At 49.7% G+C, this 22,614-nt stretch overlaps 2 protein-coding genes and 1 non-coding gene across 3 annotated transcripts; all 3 read left to right on the top strand.

The window, feature by feature from the left end:
- Positions 1-567: 567 nt before the first annotated feature.
- dnaja2a (DnaJ heat shock protein family (Hsp40) member A2a) lies at positions 568-7,105 on the top strand. The gene is made up of 9 exons (XM_030092718.1): positions 568-756; positions 3,019-3,078; positions 4,064-4,293; positions 4,513-4,593; positions 4,684-4,817; positions 5,194-5,390; positions 5,462-5,606; positions 5,699-5,826; positions 6,335-7,105. The coding sequence occupies exons 1-9, from the start codon at positions 679-681 to the stop codon at positions 6,521-6,523; spliced, it is 1,242 nt and encodes a 413-aa protein (XP_029948578.1). The 5' UTR covers positions 568-678; the 3' UTR covers positions 6,524-7,105.
- Positions 4,494-22,475, top strand: lrp3 (low density lipoprotein receptor-related protein 3). The gene is made up of 9 exons (XM_030093458.1): positions 4,494-4,506; positions 7,308-7,312; positions 13,142-13,289; positions 14,275-14,413; positions 14,827-15,032; positions 16,907-17,523; positions 18,512-18,984; positions 19,439-19,571; positions 21,579-22,475. The coding sequence occupies exons 3-9, from the start codon at positions 13,223-13,225 to the stop codon at positions 22,473-22,475; spliced, it is 2,532 nt and encodes an 843-aa protein (XP_029949318.1). The 5' UTR covers positions 4,494-4,506; positions 7,308-7,312; positions 13,142-13,222.
- On the top strand, positions 10,436-10,509 carry trnat-agu (transfer RNA threonine (anticodon AGU)). Its single transcript has one exon. It is a non-coding gene; the product is annotated as a tRNA-Thr (tRNA).
- Positions 22,476-22,614: the final 139 nt, after the last annotated feature.

Below are 22,614 nucleotides of genomic sequence, written 5' to 3'. Positions count from 1 at the left end.
GCAGAACTTTGAATTGTATTAGTTGTATATCTGAGTTCTTTTCTATTTTAAAGGTATTTAAACATATCTGTGACCATGCATTTTTATAAAGCTATTGGGTAGGTCAGCTGCCCATTTTAAAGTTGGAAGGAAGATTGTATCTTCTAGCTTTGATGACATTCTAGATATCTTTGATAGTAGCTTTGGGGTACTAAGGAGCTCTGACCTCTGAGATCTAGTGGAGTGCTGAAGGACTCCTGGAAATGATACGATGCTCCATCTGACATGTTAAACATCCTTTTTATCACGAGGACTGGTGTCTAAATCTGGAACCTGACCCCCTGATGTGATCAGTTGAGCACTAGCTCCACCAGGTATCATTTCTCAGTAAAACAGCAAAGCTGGCTGGAGTTCCAGCTGGTAGTTTGATTACTGGATGCAGTGGCCACGACCTGTGAAACGCTGCTCACTGTCAAAACCCACCTGCTGTTGATTTAATTCAAGTATGAGCAGCAGGTTCCCCGCCAGGAAGGAGCAGACCAACATGCAGTACCAGGCAGCTTCCTCCAGGGGGCGCAGCAGCGGGCGCAGCTCCCTCCGACAGGCCGGAAGCGGAGACGGCAGTGGAGGCAAACACTGCGCCCCGGCTCGGTCTCTTTGTCCATCCGCCGCTCCGCTCAAGACGTCCGCCGCGACACCATGGCCAATGTCGCCGATACGAAGCTGTACGACCTCCTGGGAGTGTCCCCGTCCGCCACGGAGAACGAGCTGAAGAAGGTAAAGGTCCGCGGAGGACCCAGCCGGTCCCCGAGCCGCAGCACGTTTCGACCCTGGGAAAGCCGCTCGCGCAGCCGGTCTCCGTCCCGGAGACGGTCAAGGAGCCACCCGTTGAATCAGCTCGTTTTTGCCTGTGAAAGCCAGTGAGGGAACCGGCCACGGAGCCCCCCGTTAGAGCAGCTGCTCTCTGCGGGCTGAAGCCGCTGGCGGAGCCGCAGCACGGTTCTCAAGTTGACGCCGCTAAAAATCAGGAAATGCGTCGCTACACGCTGCTAGCTAGCGGTAGCCGGCTAGCCCGAGCCGGCCCTGCATGTGACGGTCCTCCGGGGCTGGGCTGGGCTCCAGGCGCCTCGTAAGCCCCCTGATCCCGCAGGTTCACACCTGAGACCCGGCCTGTGGTTTTATCGGCTGTAACCAGCCTGTTAACGGAGATACGGTGACCAGACAGCGGCTGCTGCTCACTGAGCTGTCCGGCTAAAGCAGCGCCTGAGCCGGCCCTTCATGTGTCGGTCCTCCCGGCCTGATCTGAGCTGCAGCCGATGTGTCAGCGGCTCTTTCCGCATTTTTCACCGGGACTCTTCCTGTGGTTTTATCGGCTGTAACCGGCCCGTTAAAAGTGACACGGTTACCAGACAGCGGCTCCTGCTCGCTGAGCTAGCCGGCTAATGCAGCGCCTGAGCCGGCCTCTCGTGTGACGCCTCACCGGGGCTGATCTGAGCTCCAGCAGCCTGGTCACGGAGATACGGTTATCTCCCAGCCAGCTGGTTAAACGGTGGGCCCGTCAGCTTCTGCTCTTTAAAAACCTCCAGAGGGATTTAAATTAATCTGCGTGCTCACAGTTCTTTAGTGTAAATCAACCTGGATTAATGCAAATCTGGGGTGCTCCGCACATTTAGCAGGGAAATGTGACAAATGTGTGTGAATAACTGCTGTGGAAAGCATCATTCCATATCAATACCCAGTACAGCCCAGTATTGAACCTATGTATTGTTTGTACACACACACACACACACACACACACACACACTCTGTAGCTCTTCCATGTCGTCCTTTAATTCAGGAAGCACTTTGAACCGTTCAGATTGACCTTTCCCCTCATGAGCTCATATTAGAACTGTAAAAGTAAAGTGTGTTCATGTCAGAAGTTGACAGCAGGTTGACTTTTTTGCAGCGATCCGCAGACTTGTTCCAGCTGAGAACATGGACAGATCTCCAGGTTCCTCCTCCATTAACATCCAGTGTGGTGGTTTTTCACATCACAAGAACGGGCTGGTGTGCTCTACAAGTTTCGTAAGAGTTTAGCTTTTGATGGCGTTTCCATGGCAACAGTAGCCTGAAAACATTGTAGTTAGCCTGCCAGGCTGCTAGTCGATGCTGTTTATGGTGAAACCACGCCACATGCAACAATGCACTGTAAACATCAACAGTGTTGTTATTATAGTGACTGTCGGCTCTAAAACTACCAAATCCAGGAGAATCTGGACTGGAACCGGGACCAGAATCTGGACTGGGAGTCATGATTCTCTGGAGGCTAACAGTGCTCTGTTGTCCATCACTGAACATGTGCAGAAGCAGTATTTTGTCCATCCTTGGAGAGCAGGACCAGGACCAGAAGCAGTTCTTCCTGCATCTATATGGCGATGAAGCCCAGGCATTTTCAAAAAGTTTCAGCTGTTGTCCCAAAGTTGCGTTCTCAGTCATTTAAAGATCTATTGATGAGTAATCAGATCAACAAAACATAAAGGTTCCATGTTTATACTTGAAAATGTAGCATAAACTTGCCCTTGGTGAGAGGGGAGCAAGGTGTGAGACCCTGAACAGAGCTTAACCCCGCCCACACACACACACACACACACACACACACACACACACACACACACACACACACACACACACACACACACACACACATATCCCATGTTTAACCTTTTAGAGTATATTGTGAGATGATTATAAATGTTAAGTTTTTTTTCCGTATCGCCACCCTCACATGGAAAATCAAGGTGTTGACTGGAGTAAAGAGACGTGGTGGAAAAGCAGCCGCTGGCCTCAGATGTTCAGGACCAGAAACCACTGAGGAGTGATTTGTGGGTTCAGGGCTGCTTGGCGGCGTTCAGGCAGTCTGGTGATGGGGTTTTCTGGGTTTGGTTGTGGAGGCCTGTGTGATCGTGTCCATGTCAGATAAGCTTCCTTTTGTGCGTTTGAGTCATTCTGAGTACTGTTGTGGTTGTGAGGTGATAAGGCTTTTGTTCTCATCTGCAGGCATACAGGAAGCTAGCTAAAGAGTACCACCCTGACAAGAACCCCAACGCCGGTGACAAGGTAAGAGCTCTCCGCCGTGGAGACAGTCGCTGTCTTCTTTTGCCTCTCCATCCTGAACACCACACACACACACACACACACACACACACACACACACACACACACAAAGCTGGAGACGCTCGTCTAGGGTGTAGAACAAACCAGGACCGGTCCGGCAGGGGAAGCTTTACTGCATCTTCTCCCTGAAGTCATTCATCAGTGCTCAACGTGCCGAGATCCCATTTTTAAAAGGACGATGGAAAACTTGTTTAAATTGGCTCATTTGTAAATTATACGATGCTCAGGAATTCACATTGAATTGAGTATCTGTTCAGATTTAAACTCATGAGCAACATGTTGGACATTAGGTCACTTTGTTGTGGATTGGTTGTGTAACTTGTCCTCCGTTACCTTTGACTTTTGTTCAGCTACTCTCCAGCATTCCATGTATTTTGAAGCTTTCCTGGTTTTGTCGGAAGTTGTCGGGGTTCCTGAGGTCGGAGGTCGTCAGCCTCTGTTCTGAAACACACCCTGACCTCCAACAATGAAGGAATTTAATCAGCTGAGAGAAGACGTCGGCAGCAGAGGCACAAATCAAAAAGTTTTCTCCTGTATATAGAGGGAACTGATGAGTGAACCAGATCAGATGTCTGAAGCTTGTATAATGTTTAGGACCCATACACCTGGAGTCAAGGTGGATGAGTTTGTCCTTTGTCCTCTGGATGTGCTTCTTCCTCGGGGTGTTCAGGGTCTTTCTCAGGTTGACAGGCAAGTGAAGGAAGGAACAGAGCAGGATTTACAGCAGGGTCAGTTTCACACTTATTAGTGCAGCAACTCCAATAAAAATAAAAATGTTTATCTGAAATGGAGTGAAAGCTCCGTGAAGCCTCTGTCTGTGTGCTCGCTCTCACCACAGCTGTGAAATGATCAGTGACCTGCGACCGTGTTCTTTCGACCTGACGTCTCTCGGCTCTGATCCTCCTCCTGTCTCTGTCTCTGAAACCAGTTTAAAGAGATCAGCTTTGCCTACGATGTGCTCACCAACCCCGAGAAGAAGGAGCTGTACGACCGCTACGGGGAGCAGGGCCTGCGGGAAGGGGGCGGCGGCGGCCCCGGGATGGACGACATCTTCTCCCACATCTTCGGGGGCGGGCTGTTCGGCTTCATGGGCGGACAGGGGGGTCGCTCCAGGAACGGGGGCCGGAGGAGAGGGGACGACATGGTCCACCCACTCAAGTAAACACCCTGCTCCTACACACACACACACACACACACACACACACACACACACACACACACACACACACACACACACACACACACACACACACACACACACACACACACACACACACACACACACACACACACACACACACACACACACACCACACCACACCACACCACACCACTGAATCTCCCATGCTGATTGATGCTGTGTGTGTGTGCGTGCAGGGTGTCGCTGGAGGACCTTTACAATGGAAAAACAACCAAACTACAGCTTAGCAAGAATGTACTGTGTAGCACTTGTAATGGGTAAGTGAGTCTGACTGCAGTGTCAGTGTGTCCAGGTGAATCTGTTCAGCCTGTAAAAGCCAGGCGTGTGTGTGTGTGTGTGTGTTACAGGCAGGGGGGAAAGACGGGGGCCGTACAGAAGTGCACGGCGTGTCGGGGGCGTGGCATGCGCATCATGATCAGACAGCTGGCTCCGGGGATGGTCCAACAGATGCAGTCCGTCTGCACCGACTGCAACGGCGAAGGTGAGCAGGCGCCCCCCGCCCACAGCAGCACACACTCCCTGCCCCCCGCCCACAGCAGCACACACTCCCAGTCCCCCCGCCCACAGCAGCACACACTCCCAGTCCCCCCGCCCACAGCAGCACACACTCCCAGTCCCCCCGCCCACAGCAGCACACACTCCCTGCCCCCCACCCACAGCAGCACACACTCCCTGCCCCCCGCCCACAGCAGCACACACTCCCTGCCCCCCACCCACAGCAGCACACACTCCCTGCCCCCCGCCCACAGCAGCACACACTCCCTGCCCCCCACCCACAGCAGCACACACTCCCAGTCCCCCCGCCCACAGCAGCACACACTCCCTGCCCCGCCCACACCGTGTCTTTCACCCCCCAGGGGAGGTCATCAGTGAGAAGGACCGCTGTAAAAAATGTGAGGGGAAGAAGGTGGTGAAGGAGGTGAAGATCCTGGAGGTGCACGTGGACAAGGGCATGAAGCACGGCCAGAAGATCACCTTCGGAGGAGAAGCCGACCAGGCGCCGGGGGTGGAGCCTGGAGACATCGTGCTGGTCCTGCAGGAGAAGGAGCACGAGGTAGGACAGCACGCTCACACCTGCAGGCCCCTGTTGTACAGCAGCGTCTCACGCTGGCTCTGGCTTCTCAGACGTTCCGGCGAGACGGGAACGACATATTCATCACCCATAAGATCGGCCTGGTGGAGGCGCTGTGCGGCTTCCAGTTCATGCTCAAGCATTTAGACGGCCGGCAGATCGTGGTGAAGTACCCGGCGGGCAAAGTCATCGAGCCAGGTCGGCGCTGCTCTGCCCCCTCAGAGAACCGAGTGGGAGCTCCTCCCACGCTGAGCGACCGCGGCGGTGTAACACTCCTCCATCTCTTCCAGGCTCGGTGAGGGTGGTGCGAGGAGAGGGGATGCCGCAGTACCGAAACCCCTTTGAGAAGGGAGACCTGTACGTGAAGTTCGAGGTCCAGTTCCCCGAGAACAACTGGATCAGCCCGGAGAAACTGGTGGTACGGAGTTTTCCTTCTCAGCCTCTCCTCATTGGCTCTCACTGGTGGTTGGTTTAGAAAGTCGTAGTCATTCTGACGCTGCGTGACGTTAAAGCTGGACAGCTCCAGGTGCTACAGCTGCAACATTAAAAAAATGAAACTAGAATGGAAACGTGATGCTGACCTCTCGGTGCGGAGTGAGGCTCAGAGCTGTTCTGGTGGTCTCACCAGGTGGTCTCGCTGTACATGGTTCTGATGAGACCCTGATGGATCCACCGTTAGCTGCAGCTCCCGCTCGCCAGCCCGACTCGTCTACATTCACAGCATTGTTGATATCAGTGAAGTGATTTGTGGCTGTGCTCCGGTTGGCCGGGGCTCGGTCTGTCCCGGTTCCGTTTTTGGCGCAGTGTGTCTATAATTGAGTTGGAAAGCAGGACAGGCTGCGAGGAGGGGGGCTCGCACGCCTCCGCCAGACACGAGGCGTCCAAACAGGATCGTCTGCTCACCCTCTGTCCTCGTCTCCTCTCAGGAGCTGGAGGACATGCTGCCCTCGCGGTCGGAGCCCCCCCTCATCACCGGGGAGACGGAGGAGGTGGACCTGCAGGACTACGACGTGAGCCAGGGCTCGTCGGCGGGCGGCCGCAGAGAGGCGTACAACGACAGCTCCGACGAGGAGGGGGGCCACCACGGGCCGGGGGTCCAGTGTGCCCACCAGTAACCTGACGGCCCCCCACCCCACAGTCTGCTGCAGCTCATCACAAGTCACATGTCCAGTTCCCACCTGCAGAGAGAGGAGTGTGTGTGTTTGCGTGCGTGTGTGTGTCTGCCCCCCCGCCCACACTGAGACCAGTCTTTGAGGAGAATGTTTCTTGTTTGCTGAGCTGTCCTTCATTTTGTTCCCATAGTATTTACAAGAGTTAATTTAAGAAGCTAACCAATGAGACGTGGAGCTGAGCGCTGAGAGCAGATCGGGACTCGGCGCCATTCGTAGGATTTTGTTTCAGATTTTTACAGCTTTATTATTTTCTTTGTAGGTTTTTGGTATATATATTTTTTTCCTTTCTATTTTAATTCCAACCGAAAATTGGTTCTTGTGTATAAGATTGAAGTTGTTGTTTCATCAGCTGCTGTGTGTGACTTTAAACCCAAGAGAAAAGAGAAAAGCTATAGTCTGTATCCGTGCTGAGACCATGTGCATGTTCACAGCTTTGGTTCCTGCACTTCAAACATCCAGTGGAGCAGCACACTTCTGCAGAAATGTATATGGAGTCCTGAAATAAACATTTGAAGTATCCCATGACACGTGTCTTCTCTTTTATTCAGATATAACTAAGATCATTTCTTCTGACTCTGGACCCTTTCAATACTCTGGATTTTGCTTTCTGATTATTTTTTCTGTAACATTTAAAGCTGTGTTGGGCAAGTTACTTTAAAAACATAATTAGTTAAACTTACTTGTTCAGAACAGTAACAGTTAAAATTTAAAAGCAACAAACTGTTAGGTGAAGTAACCATTGCATTTCTTTTAAAAATGTGTTGTGTCAAATTTGGATCCCTCTTAATGGAGCGTTAGGATACATGTTAAATTATAAAGGTAAATTAAAAAAAGTTAATTAAAAATTCTGCTTAATGGAATAAATGGACACTTGATGGAATCATTTTCAAACAAGATGTATACCAATAGATGTCTGTACTTCCACTTAAAGCTGCCTTTGAATGATCAGGGCTCTATGACTATCTCTCACTTTGCACAAATCCCCCCCACAAAAAAAAATCTTTATTGAAAATATAGGCATACAGACAATTTTATATAAAATAAATTTCACAGTGTACATCAGATACATTTCTCCACGTCTCTCCAGAATACAGTAGATGATTGGCAAACACAAAACAAATGCAGGATCGTCTCTGGCTCATCTCCACAAAAACTGCACATTACCCCCACTTCAGCAAACCTGGAAATTAGTTTGTTGCAAGGATGAATACAAAGTAAGATTTCTCACTTTGCACTAAAATATGGTTCCTTCTTTCTGTTTGATGACGTCATTTAGAACTTTCCTAGCTGAGTTTCAACATCAGGTGCGTTCGACGTGAGAAAGCCAGAGGCAGACTTGGAAGACCTCTGAGCCGCCCCGCCCAGATTTGGCCCGGCGTCACTGATACGTAGGACCTACGTAGGGCATCGAAAACTGGTGAGACCCAAACGACATCGGTCACAGAGGAGCCGCTGTGAGCTGCTGGAGAGCAACTCACCGCTACCTGGCCCACCTCTCTGGTTCAGACAGGCGGGGGATTGGACCCCAGCCCTCTCCTCATCAATGATAATGTAACCGAGTATCAATATATCACTCTCAAACAGAAACAAAGATGAGCTCAGATCAAAGTTTACTCAGAAGGAAATGTATTCTGGGTCCTGGCTGTAGTATGCTACTTAAGTCCTATAAAATGAAATCAAATATTTTATGGACTGGAACGTATCTTCACGAACTCAAGATCTCCCTTCATTTCAATGAAGTCAGAAAAACAGATTAAACGGATCCATATACAAAGAAACAAAACCAACTTTTCTTAGACTCCAATATGAACAACCAAACAGTTTCACATTTGAAACAGTTGTGAAAAATGTCATTTCAGTGCAAATATAGATCTCTGTACTGTCTCTTTCAGTCCCTGTGTTTGAATAACCAGTCAATGTTCTTAAGTCTCAGAGATGCACAGATCTGGATAATCCTCACTCAAAAAAAAAAAAAAAAAGACGTCCATCAAAGAAAATAAAACTTGGTTACCCAAAGGAAATACTCTAAAAAAATGATACTCAAGTGGCAAATGTGATGAGCTGGATGACAGTGCTTGATCAGTCCTGGGACCACGAGGTAACGGCCTGGCTCCGATCCCTCACGCCACTAGCAGGAAGACAGAAGTGATGATCAAATTTGAACAGCAAGACGGCTCGTGGAGGCTCACTACCGCTCAGCCATTTGCTCTCGCCACGCAGCATTGGAGTCTATGTTCACAGCTCACCCGCTCTAAGATCCTGTCGGTGCTGCCCGCGGACTGGCTTCGGTTCTACTTCTGGGATCCGTGGTTCCTGTGCTGGACCATCCAACAGACTGTACTCAACATGGACTACACTTATATAGCGCTTTTTCATCTGCATTAGCAGAGACCAAAGCGCTTTACACTGTATTATCACATTCACCCATTCACACACACATTCACACACCGGCAGAGGCGGCTGCCATGCAAGGCACTCAGTCCATCCACTGGGGGCAATTCAGGGTTCAGTGTCTTGCCCAAGGACACTTCGGCATGCAGACAGGGGGAGACAGGAATGCGAACTAACAACCTCCCGATTGTCAGACGACTGCTCTCCCCACTGAGCCACAGCCGCCCTAACATAGTCCTAGGCTTTACTTCTTATTGTCTCATGTGAGCTGTTGCCAAAGCTGTCCGTCCCTGGGAGAGGGATCCCTCCATACTGTGGTTCTCCCCAAGATTTCTTCTTTTTTGGAGTTTTTTCTTGCCGGATGTGAGGGTCTAAGGCGGTGGTTGCTTCGTTTTGTCTCGTTACTGAGAATCTGACATATTAACATTATGCTTATTCACTGTTTTTATTGTTTTAACATTGTAACATTACTTAGTTCAGTCACTGACGAGCTGTTGTGGACTGTTCTCACTCTGTTCTGTCTGTGGACTGTTTATATAGACACTACACTGTGATTCATTGTTATTATCCAAGTCATTATCAATCTTTGAAATTTTTACAAAACCAATGTAACATCTTGAAGCCCTCTGAGGCAACTGTTGTGATACTGGGCTATACAAAAAAAAAACTGATTGACTGATTGATTGACTGAAGATCACCGCTCTATGGCCGTAAGGCAAAAGTTACTGTCGTGACTCTTAAAGAGACAGTGCATGCTGTATAGAGAAACACCAGGTTACAGTACGCTTCATTTGCATAAATAAACACCCCCCACGGTGGGAGTCATGAGAAACACAAACATGGAGAACCATAGGGTTGTCCGAGTTGGAGGCTGACTTATAACTCCGCCCCACGGCTGCGCAGTCTGCTTCGTCTAGCTCCGTCTGCCTCTGGCTTTGCCATCGTGAACGCACCTAATGTAAATGACACCATCTAATTTGACCTTGATATGCAAATGAGCAGCTATGCAAGTTAGACGATGAGTTTTTCAAAATATCCACAATGTGTTTGTTGAAGCACAGTTGCAGTATCGTAAAAGGAGTGATCAATAGAAGTGATGTTTCTGTTACTTTCGTGTTTTGTCTCGCAATCAAACCTGAAAGCGACCACATGTTGGCTCTTCTCCCTGTTGTTCTTGTTCGTCTCGCCCACACTGAGACATGTTACACAGAGCACAATCCGGATTTGGTAATCTTCAAAACTGTATCTGGATCTGAGTGATGTAATCCAATATTGCTTTGAACAACCAGCATAGAAATTATACGGATTACCTGATCCTGGACAGCAGAAAAGGGGATTTCCAAATCCGGATAATTTTGATCCGGATAACGTTTGTCTGAACAACTGACTCTGTGAGTTTAGTTGCAAGTTTAGGAGAAGGTCTGAACATTTTTATAAACGCGTTTTTCATCGCGCATCATCAGCGGCGCCGTGGCTTAGTTGGTTAAAGCGCCTGTCTAGTAAACAGGAGATCCTGGGTTCGAATCCCAGCGGTGCCTTTTCTTTCTCTGACAGTTTCCGTCATTTAACTGAAACTCTGCATGGAACTTTTCACTGAACGAAGCTATTGTTTGTCTCATGCAGACTTTGTCCTTTTAAACTTAAATCTACTTCAGGTGCTGTTGTACTGAACTATTACAGAGTGTTGCAGTGTCTCTGTTTGACCATCTGGGGGCAGCAGTGAGAGGTAAAAATTGGTCCCAGTAATACAAAGGGACACTTCTACCCAGAAACATGATTCTACTTGCCCCTGTCATCTGCACCTTAAAACCATATGTAGTTTCTGATTTTTAGAAATCAGACATGAAGATTAATCAAATATGAGGCACTTTGTCTGTTTGCAAGACGGGTCCACTGTTAGACAGGAAGTCAGACAGCTGTCTCTTCAAAACAAAACCTCCTGCAGCTCCGGGCCGCCTCTGGCTCCTCTGCAGTAAGCCCACATACAGATCCTCTAGCAGTGGTTGAAGTAACTGTCTGCTTGACGCTTCACTTTACTTTACTGGGCTATCAGAACGGACTGCGAAGGCCTCGGGCAGATTTCTTTGACCCTAGCAACAGATGATGCCTGAAATCTGATTGGTTAAATGATTTAATATGAAAAAAACATGTCTGGAAGCAACGCAACCACAGGAAAACTATGAAAGGAACTGGAACATACCGTTTGGAATCATTTATTAATTATTTATGGACAAAATATAATTTACATCAGTCTGTAATTCAGATACTTTTTAGGCCAGCAGAGAAGGCTTTGCAGGCCCTGACGGCCCACCACTGTCCTCTAGTGACTCTGCAGCTCATCTGTACTGGCAGCTCTCACAAACTTCATCAGTTGTTCTTAATTATCTTTTTTCTTTTACACGGTAATTTTTTTAAGTCACGTCCATCTCACAGGTGAAGACAAATGTCATATTTCCGTTAAACATGTGAGTAGTACTATTTCATGTGTTACAGTTCCAAAATTGCCCATGACTGCTCTGTTTGGGATTCTACCAACCCTCCACTCTTTGCCATCTTATTATGTAGAACTTATTGCTTATCTCACACTACTGGCTTGAAGAGCCATTCTTATGTGCTGGAAAGATCCTCACCCACCTACCCACTCTCACTGGATAAGGAATGAGCTTTCATTTATGAATTTGGAAAAAATTAAGTTTCCTCTTAGAGGTTCTGACGATATTTTTTGTAAAGTCTGGTCACCCTTTCAACATCATGTCTTGTCACTGACACTTGAACTAACCCATGACCCACGATCTTTGTTCTTTATTCATGACCCCTGTACCCATTTCAGAAAGGACTTACATCTTTTGCTAGGACAATAGTAGCAGCACTTGGCACTGTTGTCAGTGTAGATTCTGTGTGTGTGTGTGTGTGTGTGTGTGTGTGTGTGTTTTGTGGTTGTTGTAGTTGTCTTTTCTTTTTTTCTGATTTTGTTCTGTTCTCTTTGTTATTAGCCACATTTAATATAAATCTGTTAATATTTGTGGATATATACTTTTTCGTGTAGGCCTCCGATACTTGATATTGATGTTATCCACTTGCTTGTTTCCTTGCTCAAAATCTATAAATAAATCATACATTAAAAAAAATGTGAGTAGTTTGAAATCTGTCACTTGCATAAAATAGATGGGGAAGTTTGATAAACAGAGAGAATTGAACAAATTACAAATATGATGAAAGGGCTAAATGGCAACAAAGGGAAAAGTAAATGGAAGGGATAACATTTCCAGAGAAGCTTTCAATGGATACAAAGTAATAAACAACAACAACAACAGCAACAACAACAAAAACACAGCTAAAGTTGCTGGAGACAGTTTAGGTCTGATGAAACTGAGGCTGCACATAAAATCACACCTGACTGGAACAATTTGTTTCAGCAGACCCGGTCCACAGAAGAACAAGTCAAAATGTAGATGAGATTTGCGGGGTTGCTGGTGCAGCTCCAGGGTCTTGCTCAGGGATGATTTTGTACTGAATGATAAAGATGATCTACATTTTGATCCGAATGTTCATCTGTGTCTACCAGTTTACACTGAAATATGCCAGGCATGTTCTTGACCAGTTTCCACTCCATTAATATTTGTACCAGTGTTGCTGGGTTGAGTCCCACATTATCCAATTCAGCATGGCACGGCGCTCCCAGCTGACACTGTGATCTGCATCCACATCTGCAAAACATCTCATTCATCAACCTGAAAGTCGCGTTTTTGGAGGTGTGAGGTACATAGGAAGTACATGCAAACTCCACAAAGACAGGCCCATGACCTATGACCTTCTCACAATAGGGTGAGGGTGTGAGCTCCTGCGCCACCACGTGGCACTCTGGGACATGTCAGTCTACCTTGCTCTGCTACCTAAAATTGTACGGTTTACATTTGAGACCACATTGGCCATCAGTCACTAAAACTACTGGATTGGAACCTGAGACTGTTACTCTGAGGAAGTCCTGTGGCATGTCTCTTATTGTGAAAGCTGGGACCGGAAGCAGCTCTCTGTGCGTGTGTGCATGCAGCTTCACTCTGGAGTCTCTGTGAGGACACAATGCTTTTCTCTGCAGCTTCTGACTGAGGAGCTGTCGGTGTGTGTGAGAGAGAGAGAGAGAGAGAGAGAGGGAGAGAGAGGGAGGGAGAGCTGGAAACACATGCCGAAGCCTCGCTGGATCTCATGCAGATCTTCCAGAGGAGATCGAGTCCCAGAGAATAGCAGAGGAGCATGGCACCTCCTCCTCTGCTCCTGCTCGGACTGCTGCTGTGCTCCTGCTCCTCTGCGCTCCGTGCAGGTGAGAAATCTCTGCTCCTCCTCCTCCTCCTCCTCCTCCTCCTGCTCCTCAGTGTCAGCCCGCTGCTCCTGCTCCTCCTGCTCCTCCTGCTCGCGTGCAGTCAGCTGCTCTCATTGTTGTGATGGAGACTCTCAGTGGTCTCCATCGATCTGTGGTGGAAACCGATCGGGCTCGGTGTGGAAACATGGATGCTCTTTCACCAATGTGATGCTGCTATCAGCATTACATCACTGCTCCTCTGCAGCAGCCCCCCCCGCTATCATACCACCCATCCATCTCCTGTGCCGCTTCATCCACATCAGGGTTAGACACACACACACACACACACACGCACACGCACACACAAGGGGGGAGAAACTCACCGGTGCACCACACTCGAACCCGTACTCATGAGCCCACAGAGCTCTCCACTGCACCACCCTGCAGCTTTTATATTGACAGAACCATTAATGCTGCTGAGGTAACTGACTGTGGTGGTACACACACGCACACGCACACGCACACACACACACACACACACACACACACACACACACACACACACACACACACACACACACACAGGTCAGCTGTTCAGGAGCTGAAGAAGCAGAAAGCTGATGTTCAGTGTCTCTATGTCAGCGGCTTTCGGAAGAGCTTTCAGAGGTTCACTGTAGTGGCCGTTCTGTGTGAGTTTGCATGTTCTTCCTGTGTTTTTCCTCTTAGTTTCAGCTGTTGAACTCTGGTTTTTTCATGTTTTTTGGAGATGATGAGCCGTAGTGACTTGTTAGGACTTGTGGTAGACACACACACACACACACACACACACACACACACACACACACTCACACACACTGCAGAGAACAATACACTCCAAGCAATAACAATGGGAGAGCACAGAGAAGTGTGTGTGTGTGTGTGTGTGTGTGTGTGTGTGTGTGTGTTGATGAGGAGCAGCTGATGGAGTGTTCAGACAGGGTGGAGCTGAGGTCATGTTCTCCTCCAGCAGGCTGCAGTGAGCAGGTGGAGGTCCACACCGAGCGGAGGGGGGTCATCTACAGCCCCTCCTGGCCCCTCAACTACCCCGCCGGGGTCAACTGCAGCTGGCACATCCAGGGGGGTCAGGGGGAGGTCATCACCATCAGGTAGAAACACACACACACACACACACACACACACACACACACACACATGTTTGTATTTCTATCCTCGTGGGGACCTTCCATTGACTCCCATTCATGTCTAACTCCAAACCCTGACCCTTACCCTAACCCTAACCCACACCAAAACAAAGCCTAACCCTAAAGAAATGTTTTTGCACTTTTACTTTTTTCAGTAACAACTTGGTCAAGAAAACACTGTTTCTCCTCATGAGGACCCAAAAAATGTCCCCACGAGGCACATCGTGCCAGGTTTTCCTATTGTCCCCACAAGAATAGAAAAACCCGTACACACACACACACACACACACACACACACACACACACACACACACACACACACACACACACACACACACACACACACACACTCTGACGCGTTGCCCCTCTGGCTGCAGCTTCCGGGACTTTGACGTGGGGCAGTCGGGCAGCTGTGGGGCAGACTGGCTCCTGCTGATGCCCTCGTGGAGCGGAGAGTCCCGGCTGTGTGGCTCCGTGCTGCCTCCACCCTTCATCTCCACCAGGGGGCGCGTGTGGCTCTACTTCCACTCCCAGGCCAACAGCTCGGGCCAGGCTCAGGGCTTCCGCCTGTCCTACATCCGAGGTACGGCAGGGGGCGCTGTGATGGGGAGCAGCTTCACAGCACAGCGTCCACCTCAATGTTCATCATGTTTCACAGAGAAAACTGTTTCATCTGAGCTCTGAACTGAAACCCAGGTTTTGTATTTTCATCATGTGTGAAAGAGCTGAGATGGAATTCCTTTGACTGCACTGTGCTGAAACGCAATTTCCCTCCATAAAGCAGCAGGCTGAGTGTTTCTAGAGAGTTGGGAGGAAGAACCAGACATTCCCCCCAGAACCTGGGAATGACGTGAAAAGGCTAGCTGATAACCAGCGTTGGGCTAGTTACTTTAAAAAGTGACTACTGATATTCATTAGTGACTTCTTCAAAAAAGTAACCAAGTTAGTACCTCAGTTGCAATATTTTAAAAGTAACTAATTAGGAAAACTAACTATTGTGTTTATTTTGATGCCGTTACACCCGTCTCTGGTCTTGGTGGTAAAGCTCAGTTTGACCTAGATATGCAAATGAGCAGCTGTACAGATCGGATGACATCATTTAGAGCGCAGGTTGCCAGTTGGGGACACTTTAAGTGAGTTTAAACAATTGAGGTACGTCGCCCTAGCGGTGCACGGCGTGCATGCACACGACCGACATCGCACGTGCATCATGCACGTGCACATGCACGGCCAGTGGCCCTTGGTGCACGGCCAGCAGCACGGTCATAAAAAACAAAATGTTGAGCTGCTTGATTGTCGGCAACCTTGTTCCGTCCCGGAACTCTTTTGGAAAGACAAAATCTTCATCGAGACATTGTTGATGGAGACGACAGATTGCTTAAAGGGAAAGTTTCTTAGATAATGAAAAATAGGAATGACTGTAATTATTTTTTTATAATTTTAATTGTATTTTTATATTTCATTGCACGTTTAATGCAAAATTTGTTTCAGTGCATAAAATTGAATTAAACTATTAAGCATTTAAGGTAAATGTTATCATTAGTTCATATTCTGCACTTTCATTTAAATTATTATGACTGTGAAATGTAAAACTCAACTCAACATTCAATTCAATTCAGCTTTATTTATTTAGTGTCAAGTACAAAACAGTCATTTCAAGAGACTTGCAGAGAAAAACCCAACAGTTCCACATGAGCAAGAATAAGAGACTGGAAATTACAAACTCCCTTTTAAAAGACTACAAGAAAGAGAGCACAGACAAGAAGAGAGGCACTACAGCTCGTGAGCAGTGCTATACAAGTTAGTTTTAGAAAGTAATTAGTTATATTTACTAGTTACTTCTTCAAAATAGTAACCAAGTTGCGATATTTTAAAAGTAGCTCCTTATTACATTACTTAAAAACCTTTTTTTAATATAACAAAGAATTTGGACAAAACTGTCTCGATGATTAATGAAATCAATGGACTCTTGACAGAATAGATTACAACCAGGAAACACTACATAAATCTAAATCAAATGTTGCTGTGTGATAACATGAGACAGGACACCAATGGCATTTCATTTGTAACTGTAGACAGCATTTCTACATTTATAAAGAATAGAATAATAGCACGATAAAGCACAATAGATGTATATAAATAGATGTCTGTACTTCCATTTAAAAGTTGCCTGTGAATGATCAGGCTCTATGGCTGTACCTCTATCACTTTGTTCCTTCTTCCTGGACCAGACTTCCTGCTCCGCCCTCCGCTGGACTCCAGCAGAACACAATGTGACAGTGTAGTTCCTCCTGTTTGGCGGATCCCACTGTAACAGCACACTGCAGTGCAGTAGTGCAGCAGTTGTGGTGGTGCTGTTGTTGCAGTAGTGGAGTTTGCATGTTCTGCCTGTGTGTGCATGGTCTGGTGTCCTGTCTGCCTGGCTGGGTGTGAGAATCCATGCCGTGTTCTGTGCAGGTCACCTGGGTCAGAGCAGCTGCCAGTCGGACGAGTTCCTGTGTGGGAACGGGAAGTGTCTCCCTCGCTTCTGGAAGTGTAACGGTCAGGACGAATGCGGCGACGCCACGGACGAGCGCGGCTGCTCGCCGCCTCCCACAGAGGCCCAGGCGGGCCCGTGCTCGTCCGGCGCGCTGCCGTGCACCGAGGCTCAGTCCACCCGCTGCCTGCCCGCCGCCCTGCGCTGCGACGGCACCCGGGACTGCCACGACGGCTCGGACGAGCTGGGCTGCCCCGACACCACTTGTGGGAAACGCCTGCAGAACTTCTACGGCTCGTTCGCCTCCCCGGACTTCTTCCGGGTCAACCGGAGCGTCCTGACGGAGCTCAGGTGCTCCTGGCTGCTGGACACGCAGGACCCCAAGCCCATCGTGCTGCAGCTGGACCTGCAGCTGGGACCCGGAGACTCCCTGCACGTGTACGACGGTCTGATCCAGCACGCCGAGCTCCTGCTCCAGGTCCTGTCCCACCACAACAACCGGCGGCCGGCCTTACTGGAGTCCAGCCGGGGACAGATGAGCGTCCTGTATGTGGCCAAGCCTCGCAGCCCAGGACATGGCTTCAACGCCACCTATCAGGTACGGACTCACCATGTCCTCCACAGGTTCCAACCTGCTGCCACATGTGGCCAGATGTGGCTCTGCGGCTCCTCTGTAGTGGTTCCCTGCACCATTCAATAAGGCAACAGATTGTAGTGGCACTCTCATCTCTGATGACTCCTTCAAAGCAGGATGGCGACTAAAACTGATGACATAACTAAAACGGCACAAACATCAAACAGTTAAAATGACTAAAACAGCATAAACTGCTGAAACAAGTGAGAAAAGAGCCAGAAGGACAAAAACAACCTCAAGAACTGGAAGCAACAGAACCATCCATCCCTCATCCTAAAGACGGGTACCTGCACAGGTCTCCAGTCCATCAGAGGGTAAACACTGAGATAAACAGCCACACACTTTCACATCTAGAAGCAATTTAGTGTCTCCAGTTAACCTCATATACATGTTTTTGGACCGTGGAAGGAAATCCACACACACAATGTCCAAAACACTGAAAACAGCTAAAAGTACTACAAAGGCCAAACTATATATGTGACAGAACAAACACTAAACTGTAAAAATAACTGACAGAGCATAAATGAAAAACAGTAAAATGATGTGGAAACTGTTTGGTTTGGTTTGACAGTTATTGCAGCACCACATCATCAGCAGGGTAAACTCGCCTGTCTCATGGCGGTGTGATCCAACGCTTGCTGAATTCTGCTTCACGATGAGAGGAAGTGCCCACGTCGACGGATCACAAAGCAACAACGCTACAAACACTGGGCTGCTCTTCATTGCTCTGTGGTTACAACGGGGTCTGCGGCTCAGCATTTGGTGAAAGTGAGAATAAGTCTGGTTTCCGACAGGCCGCGGAGTTGAGTGCAGACTGTTGATGTGCGATCTGTTTTTGACTTTGAGCCACTGACGGCTTTCTGAGAGTTGGGGTTGATGAAGCAGTGAATGTTCTGGAAGAAGACTCGGTCTTCCTGGTGTCTCATTGTTCCTCGGTCCTGCTCCTCTCCAGGTCAAAGGTTACTGTTTTCCTGGCGAGCGTCCCTGTGGAAGCGACCAGGGCTGCTACTCCGAGCGCCAGCGCTGCGACGGTTACTGGCACTGCTCGTCCGGGCGTGACGAGGAGGCCTGCCCGGTGTGCCCAGAGGGAGAGTTCCCCTGCGAGGGGGGCACCGGGGTGTGCTACCCGCCCTCGGAGCGATGCAACAACCAGAAGAGGTGTCCGGACGGGTCGGACGAGAAGAACTGCTTCGACTGCCAGCCCGGGAACTTCCACTGCGGGACCAACCTGTGCATCTTCGAGACGTGGCGGTGTGACGGCCAGGAGGACTGCCTGGACGGGAGTGACGAGCGGGACTGCCTGGCCGCCGTGCCCCGGAAGGTCATCACCGCCGCCCTGATCGGCAGCCTGGTGTGCAGCCTCCTGCTGGTCATCGCCCTCGGCTGTGCGCTGAAGCTGCACTCGCTCCGGACCAGAGAGTACAGGTCAGGAAGGCTCGTTCCACTTTGGGTTGGCGATCTGCTCCTTAGCTTTCACTGCTGAAGGGTGAAAAGTTCTGCCTCAACAAGACCAGCTGCAGCATTGAATGCTGGTAATTTAACCCCAGCCTCATTTTCTTTTTGCCTGCTGCTGGGAAATCCTCAACAAGTCAGCTTGCACAAGTTCCTGTGACGTGCTGCTATCTTCATCATAAGATACTTGATGATGTAAACAGGATGGTTAATCCTCCCAGCATGCATTGCAGCATCATATCAATGTGGACATAACAGAACCTCGTTAGGTCCACTGTCTCACTGCACGTCTCCTCCTTCAGTGGGTTTGCTGCTGATGGATGAAGTTTACTTCTGCCCTGTGGGGGCAGACACTCCACAGTTTCAGAGGCAGAAGGTCAAAGTGTTTTTCCCTTCTAAAGATACTTTGTAACTCTTCATCTCACAGAGCCTTCGAGACTCAGATGACTCGTATGGAGGCGGAGTTTGTTCAGAGGGAGGCTCCGCCCTCCTACGGCCAGTTAATAGCTCAGGGTCTCATCCCCCCAGTGGAGGATTTCCCAGTGTACAACCCCACCCAGGTAAGATCACATTAAGACCACCATAAAACTACCTCAAAGGAGCAGTATCCTGCTTTTCCAAGCCCGTGAAATTCACCTACAGTCAACAATAAGCTATTTAAGCCCCCCTACCACGACACAGTGCTTTTATAATATGACATATTAGTAATTCTATCTGCCATGTTTTCAACACCGACGTCTGAACAACTGGACTTCACATTACCCCAGAACCAGCATGACAGCATGATCACGACAAGCATAGGCATATGATGCAGAGAAGACCCTCTGCTGACTGAATGAATGTGCAAGTATATATCTGCGGTGCCTATATGTGGCGCCATCTTGTGGAAGTTTTCGGTGAAGCAGCAGTACATGGAAGTCTGTGTAGGTAAGAGGATCTCCTGAAGAAACCTACGATGCTGCGCATGTGTACTTTTCACTTTATGATTGGCTCCACCGCCTGATGTGTACTGCTGGTTAGCCAGTCGGGAGAGTAGAGGTCAGACTGAATTTTCATATATATTACATACATATATGAATGAGTGAAGAGAAACGCTGACTGAACTGAAGTTTTTCTGAGGTAAGCAGGTGTCAGAAAAGTTCCCACAGGGAGAACTGGCTTGTGGCGGCCAAGCGTTCATAGCGATGTCGCTTTTTGATCCTTCGATGTCGGCTCTTCCTATCATTGTGAAGCGTTGGATTGTTCACCCACTAACGGGGAGCGTGAGCTGGGTTTAGACCGTGGTGAGACAGGTTAGTTTTACCCTGCTGATGATGTGTTGTTGCAATAGTAAAAAGCTCTGGTAAAAGCTCTTAAAAATCCATTTGTCATGATAACGCCACCATAATGCCACTTTAAGACCACCATAACCAAAACAGAGCCAGAGACAGAGCCAACAGTACCCCGCCCCTCAAAGGCTGGCTCAGAACAGCGCAGAGCCGCCCCAGAAGGGAGGCAGAAAGCCACCAAGGATGCAGCCAGGAAGCTGCCGTTTGGCACCGAGGATGTGGCTGGGATGCCGCGGTCAGGCGGTCAGGAGGTGGAAGCAGAGAGGCAAGCTGATGTCCTCGGAGACCGGCAGCCCCGTGGAAGAGCAGTGGTCTCCCGGGTCCAGAGGCTGTAGGACTGAGCCAGCCGAGAACGATGCTTGAGGCGGGTGGAGCTGCCATCACTGATGGCTTGAGTAGCCAGGGCCAGCTACGTTGGAGACTACAGGCTTTGAGATCTGGGATCAGCTGCACCAGAGACCAGGTGAGCTGACCTGCTCCACGATCTACTGGTTGCTGGGCGGTGCTGAAGTCTTTGGAGCAGGTCCAGCCGCATGTCCATGTTTGACGGGTTCGTCCGGTCACGACCGCAGAATGGACCCAAAAGCAAACCCCACGAGGATAGGGAAGAGAAGAATTTATTCAATAAGAAGTCCAAGTCCAGGGGTGCCCAAGCCCAAAACAAAGTTACCACAGGTAGCATGTTAAACCTGAAGCACTCCGGGGAACCAAGCAAGACGAACCAGCAGTGGACAAAGACAGAGACAACACTATAGGCTGGGCAAGGGACAAGACAGGACGGGTCGACGGAACAACTGAAAGACTGAAGTGACATGAGGTGAGGCAGACACAGACACAGGTGGGACTGACGAAGAACACATGGAAGGACACAGAAGAGGATGGGAGACCTGGCCAGGGGGCGGGACCCATAGGGTCCTGACAAACACCACCGTGACACCACCTTAAGACCACCAAAACACCACCTTAAAACCCCCTTAGTACCACCTTAACTCCACCATGGCACCACCATAATACCACCTAAAGACCAATGTGAGACCACCTCAACATCCCCTTAACACCACCGTAGCACCTCTGTAGGACCACCTTAACACCACCGTAGCACCTCTGTAGGACCACCTTAACACCACCGTAGCACCTCTGTAGGACCACCATGAGACCAGCAGCCACCCTGCTGCAAACACTCCTCTCAGTCACACTAATTCTCTTCTCCTCTTCCTCCTCCTCCTCCTCCTCCTCCAGGCCTCCATGTTGCAGAGCCTTCGGCTGGCAATGCGCAGACAGATGCGGCGCCACTCCACCCGCCGCTCCTCCTCCTCCTCCTCTTCCTCCTCCTCTTCTTCCCGACGACGTCTCGGTCATCTGTGGAGCCGCCTGTTCCAGAGCGGAGGACGGGTCAGAGGCCACGCCCCACTGCTGGACCCCCCCGGGCCCACACAGGTCACACTGGGTCTGCACAGCTATAGAACTGTGGAGGAGCAGGGGCCCCCGGCCAGGCCTGGACCTGGGGGGGGTGGGGGTCCCTGTAGGTCCATGGAGGATCTGCCCCCCTTCAGCCCGGAGAGCCCTGCTTCCCCTCTGTCCTTCCACTCAGCGGACAGTCCTGAGGAGGACGAGCTTTCACCAGTGTCTAACTCAGGAACCCCCACACCTTATCAGAGGGACTCTTCCCCCCGCAGTGGACTTCCTGTCTCCGCCCTTGAAGTCCCCATACCTCCATGCCCCCCCCGCGCATCCAGGAAGCTCATTCTGGAGCTTGCCGTCAACCTGAAGGGTGTAACTCTAAGACGCTACTCACCTCTGGGGCCTTTGTCCCCCATCTCACCCTCTACCAACTCCCAGACTCCGTTAGGATGTCCCTGCTCACAGGACACAGAGAAGACGTCCCCTCTGGGACCCTCATCTTCTACTCTGAGAGCAGAGGGGACGTCCCCTCTCGGACCCTCGTCCTCTGCTCTGAGAGCAGAGGGGACGTCCAGTCTCGGACCCTCGTCCTCTACTCTGAGAACAGAGGGGACGTCCCCTCTCGGACCCTCGTCCTCTGCTCTGAGAGCAGAGGGGACGTCCCCTCTCGGACCCTCGTCCTCTACTCTGAGAGCAGAGGGGACGTCCCCTCTCGGACCCTCGCCTTCAGCATAGAGGAGCGACATGGCTCAACAGGCCAGGGGACGTAGGGGCCCAGTGGAGGCTCAGTGGGGCCCTCAGTGATGAGGTTCTCCATCCAGGGTGGGACACACTGCATCTGCAATACCTGTTCTGAACAAAGTGTCCTTGAAAT

The sequence above is a fragment of the Salarias fasciatus genome, chromosome 1, assembly GCF_902148845.1.
Source record: "Salarias fasciatus chromosome 1, fSalaFa1.1, whole genome shotgun sequence".
NCBI lineage: Eukaryota > Metazoa > Chordata > Actinopteri > Blenniiformes > Blenniidae > Salarias > Salarias fasciatus.
This window is presented reverse-complemented; position numbering and strand designations above follow the sequence as displayed.

Bases quoted from the DNA above. Each gene is read 5' to 3' on its own strand.
- dnaja2a (XM_030092718.1), top strand. From the start codon at position 679: ATGGCCAATGTCGCCGATACGAAGCTGTACGACCTCCTGGGAGTGTCC. The intron at 4,594-4,683 runs GTAAGTGAGTCT...TGTGTGTTACAG, and splicing joins CTGTGTAGCACTTGTAATGG to GCAGGGGGGAAAGACGGGGG. The intron at 5,827-6,334 runs GTACGGAGTTTT...GTCTCCTCTCAG, and splicing joins TCAGCCCGGAGAAACTGGTG to GAGCTGGAGGACATGCTGCC.
- lrp3 (XM_030093458.1), top strand. From the start codon at position 13,223: ATGGCACCTCCTCCTCTGCTCCTGCTCGGACTGCTGCTGTGCTCCTGC. The intron at 13,290-14,274 runs GTGAGAAATCTC...GTTCTCCTCCAG, and splicing joins CTCCTCTGCGCTCCGTGCAG to CAGGCTGCAGTGAGCAGGTG. The intron at 15,033-16,906 runs GTACGGCAGGGG...TGTTCTGTGCAG, and splicing joins CCGCCTGTCCTACATCCGAG to GTCACCTGGGTCAGAGCAGC.